General features: G+C 42.5%; 1 protein-coding gene across 11 annotated transcripts in view; it reads left to right on the top strand.

Moving 5' to 3' along the window:
- The window catches only part of TRA2A (transformer 2 alpha homolog), a 30,854-nt gene that overhangs the window by 20,189 nt on the left and 6,553 nt on the right, over positions 1–4,112 (top strand). For all 11 annotated transcript variants that reach the window (XM_017526988.1, XM_037737911.1, XM_037737910.1 and 8 more), the window contains one exon: positions 767–955. In XM_017526988.1, the coding sequence (XP_017382477.1) occupies positions 767–955 (189 nt within the window). The remainder of the gene's footprint in view (positions 1–766; positions 956–4,112) is intronic.

The raw sequence follows: 4,112 nt of genomic DNA, 5'->3' as shown, positions 1-4,112 counted from the left end.
CCCAGTGACTCAGGAGGCTGAGGCAGGAGAATTGCCTGAACCCAGGAGGCGGAGGTTGCGGTGAGCCGAGATCGCGCCATTGCACTCCAGCCTGAGTAACAAGAGCGAAACTCCGTCTCAAAAAAAAAAAAAAAAAATCAATTATAGATGAGGTCAAATTGGGTACAAATCTGTAAGGGGTGTAAAGCATTTGAATAAATTAGGAAGATGGAATTAAACTAAGGATACTTTTTTGTTTTGAGATGCAGTTCATTGTTGTTGCCTAGGCTGGACTGCAATGGTGCCACCTTGGCTCGCTGCAACCTCCACGTCCCTCAAGCAGTTCTCCTGCCCCAGCCTCTGGAGTTAGCTGGGATTACAGGCACCTGTCACCATGCCCAGCTAATTTTTGTATTTTTAGTGGAGATGGGGTTTCACCATGTTGGCCAGGCTGGTCTCGAACTCCTAACCTCAGGTGATCCACCTGCCTCAGCCTCCTAAAGTGCTGGGATGACAGCATTTTTAGGATACATTATAAAAATTTGCTGGGCTGGAGAGTAGGAATGTTTTAATTCAGGCTATAGACAGAAAGCATATCCCAAAGAAGGCCTTGAGGGCACTATGAATTGTAAACTATGGCACATCTGCTTTGGTTCTCTTAAAATCTTATATCCAAATAACTAGAAACATTATATTTATTGTGTATTGGATGAGGTGTTCTAAACAAAGTATTTCTGTGTTTTTTTAATTTTGATTTTAATTTGGACTTAATATTTTTATTCAATAGGCAAATCCAGACCCCAACACTTGCCTTGGAGTGTTTGGCCTCAGTTTGTACACAACAGAGAGAGATCTTCGTGAAGTATTTTCTCGATATGGACCATTGAGTGGTGTCAATGTGGTTTATGATCAGCGAACTGGGCGATCTCGAGGATTTGCTTTTGTATATTTTGAGCGAATAGATGACTCAAAGGAGGTAAATTTAAATTTGTCTTTTATATGTCTGATTGTAGTACCGAATTAGTGTGAAAAGTTGATTAACAGACTTTTATTTCCGTTAGCATTGCGTCCTCTTTTTTTTTCTTTTCAAGATAGGATCTTGATCTTGCTGTTAGCCCAGGCTGGAGTGCAGCCTCCACCTCCTGGGCTCAAGCAGTCCTCCTCCCTCAGCCTCCTGAGTAGCAGGGACTACAGGTGTGGGCCACCATGCCCAGATAATATTTTGTTGAGAGATGAGGTCTCACTATGTTGCCCAGGCTGGTCTCGAACTCCTGGCCTCAAGTGATCCTCCCAGAGTGTTGGGTTTCCAGGCATGTGCCACCATACCTGGCCTGTTGTTTTCTTTCTAATTCTGACCTGATTGAAACTCTGCATCTCAGGGTTACAGTTGGAGTGACCATGGTTTCACTTTTTTCAGTTATGCTCTTTGGCTTGGCATATCCTAATTGAAATCTGGCCATATGAAGTGAGCTATGCTTGTTTAAGTTAATGGAAAAAGTGTGTTGTGTAAGTGTTCTCTTTTGAATAAACCATACTGATGCTCTAAACAGATAATTAAATTAACCTCTAAGGATCTGTGATGTTTAGGTTTGATATATTTAATTTTCTGTCTATAATGAGGAAGGAACATTTTTCTATTCTCTAAATATTTGTGTGTCATTCTGTTCAATAATTGAAAAATAGTACATGAAAAGAATTGACACTTTTTAGTATGTTGTTGTTTTTTGAGATGGAGTCGTCCTCTATCACCCAGGCTGGAGTGCTTTGGGACGATCTTGGCTCCCTGAGTAGCTAGGACTACAGGTGCAAGTCACCACACTGAGCTAATTTTTTTTGTATTTTTGGTAGAGATGTGGTTTCACCATGTTGGCCTCAGGCTGGTCTTGAACCCTTGACCTCAGGTGATCCTCCTGCCTCAGCCTCCCAAAAGTGCTGGGATTATAGGTGTGAGCCACAATTCGAGGCCTTTAGTGCAATTTCTTAACTTGCCTAATACAATGAACTAATCAAGTCAGTGGTTTGAAATAGTGATATTCTAACATATTAGGTATTATAAAGGAAGTGGTAGGCTTGCTTTAAATTTTTGCAGGGAGTCTCACTGTGTTGCCTGAGCTGATCTCGGAACTACTGTCCTTAAGCATTCTTCCTGTCTTGGCCTCCCAAGGTGCTAGAATTACTGATGTGAGCCACCATACCTGGCGTAGGCTCACCTTCTCTTTAATAAAAGTTGATGATAATTGATTTAGAAAATTGCATTTTAAGCCGGGCGTGGTGGCTCACGCCTATAATCCCAGCACTTTGGGAGGCCGAGGCGGGTGGATCACGAGGTCAAGAGATCGAGACCATCCTGGTCAACATGGTGAAACCCCGTCTCTACTAAAAATACAAAACATTAGCTGGGCATGGTGGCACGTGCCTGTAATCCCAGCTACTCAGGAGGCTGAGGCAGGAGAATTGCCTGAACCCAGGAGGCAGAGGTTGCGGTGAGCCGAGATCACACCATTGCACTCCAGCCTGGGTAACAAGAGCGAAACTCCGTCTCAAAAAAAAGAAAATTGCATTTTAAGGAATTTAAAGCTCATTATTAAAGTTTTATTACACCTTTTCTTCTGTCTTCCAAATTAATATATATATATATTTGTATTTATCTGTAAGTTTTATTAGACCTTAACAGGCTATCTGTCAAAAACAATAACCTTGGCATCTGGTGCGTAGAAGCCAGGGACACTGCTAAATACCATACAGTATACAATCTGGCACCTCATAACATAGATTCAGTAGGTCTAAAATGTCAATAGTGCTAAGTTTGAGAAACCCTGGATAACTCTAAACAAACTAGCACTTCAGTTTTTAAGTCGTTTATGTCATAGGCATGTTAATGCCTTAAATTTGTCTGTTTTATGGCTGTTTTGTTTTGTTTTTTTACTGTTACATGTTTGTAATTTGTATATTTCTATTCTTAATTAAGGAAGGTGTCAATTTAGAAATACTAGGATATCTGACCTGAAATAAAAGTTGCAAAGTGCAAACAAGAACACAGTTTTAATTTTTTTTTTAATGTGACATGTTTATCTCTTGATTCCCCCTCCCCGACTTACACTTCTAAATAAAGCTAAAATGGCAGGCTGGGTGCAGTGGCTCAAGCCTGTAATCCTAGCCAGCACTTTAGGAGTCCGACGCAGGTGGATCACCTGAGGTCAGGAGTTTGAGATCAGCCTGGCCAACATGGTGAAACCCCATTTCTAACTTACAAAAATCAGCTGGGCATGGTGGTATGTGCCTGTAGTCCCAGCTACTCTGGAGGCTGAGGCAGGAGAATTGCTTGAACCTGGGAGGCGGAGGTTGCAGGATCCTAGTTCTTGCCATTGCACTGGGCAACAGAGTAAGACTCAGTCTCCAAAAAAAAAAAAGCCAACTAAAATGACAACTTTAAAGACAGGAGCAATTACTTAGTGTCCCTTTACATAGAAGTTCCTTTAAGTTCACTAGGTGGCAGTGTGTTAAGGAGTAGCTTGACTAGGCTTGTCAGCTAAATTGCAGTTTCTCTTTTCAGTTGCCCAGGCTGAATCCTCATCTTACAGGCATTTGTATCGTTTCTTCTCTATGGCTGAGACTGCCCCCAGTCTTTAGGGACAGGCCTTGAGAAGTGATTTTTTTTTTTTTTTTTTAATTCGGAGATGAGATCTCGTTCTTTGCCCTGTCGCCTAGGCTGCATGGAGTGTGGTAGCACCATCTCGGCTTACTGCAACTTCTGTCTCCCAGGCTCAAGTGATCCTTCCACCTCAGCCTCCTGTGTAGTTGGGACAACAGGTGCACGTCACCTTGCCTGGCTAATTTTTGTAATTTTTTTTTGGTCGCCCTGTTGCCCAGGCTGACCTCAAACTCCGGACCTCAAATGACCTGGCCTCCCCAAAGTGGTAGGATTACAGGCATGAGCCACTGCACTTAGCTAAAGTGATTTTTTTTAATCTTTTAAAAATTTTTAGGCCGGGCGCGGTGGCTCACACTTGTAATCCCAGCACTTTGGGAGGTCGAGACGGGTGGATCACGAGGTCAAGAGATCGAGACCATCCTGGTCAACATGGTGAAACCCCGTCTCTACTAAAAATACAAAAATTAGCTGGGCATGGTGG

The sequence above is a fragment of the Cebus imitator genome, unplaced genomic scaffold, assembly GCF_001604975.1.
Source record: "Cebus imitator isolate Cc_AM_T3 unplaced genomic scaffold, Cebus_imitator-1.0 Scaffold45, whole genome shotgun sequence".
Classification (NCBI taxonomy): domain Eukaryota; kingdom Metazoa; phylum Chordata; class Mammalia; order Primates; family Cebidae; genus Cebus; species Cebus imitator.
Note: the sequence above shows the minus strand (reverse complement) of the source record. Positions and strands in the feature narration are given on the sequence as shown.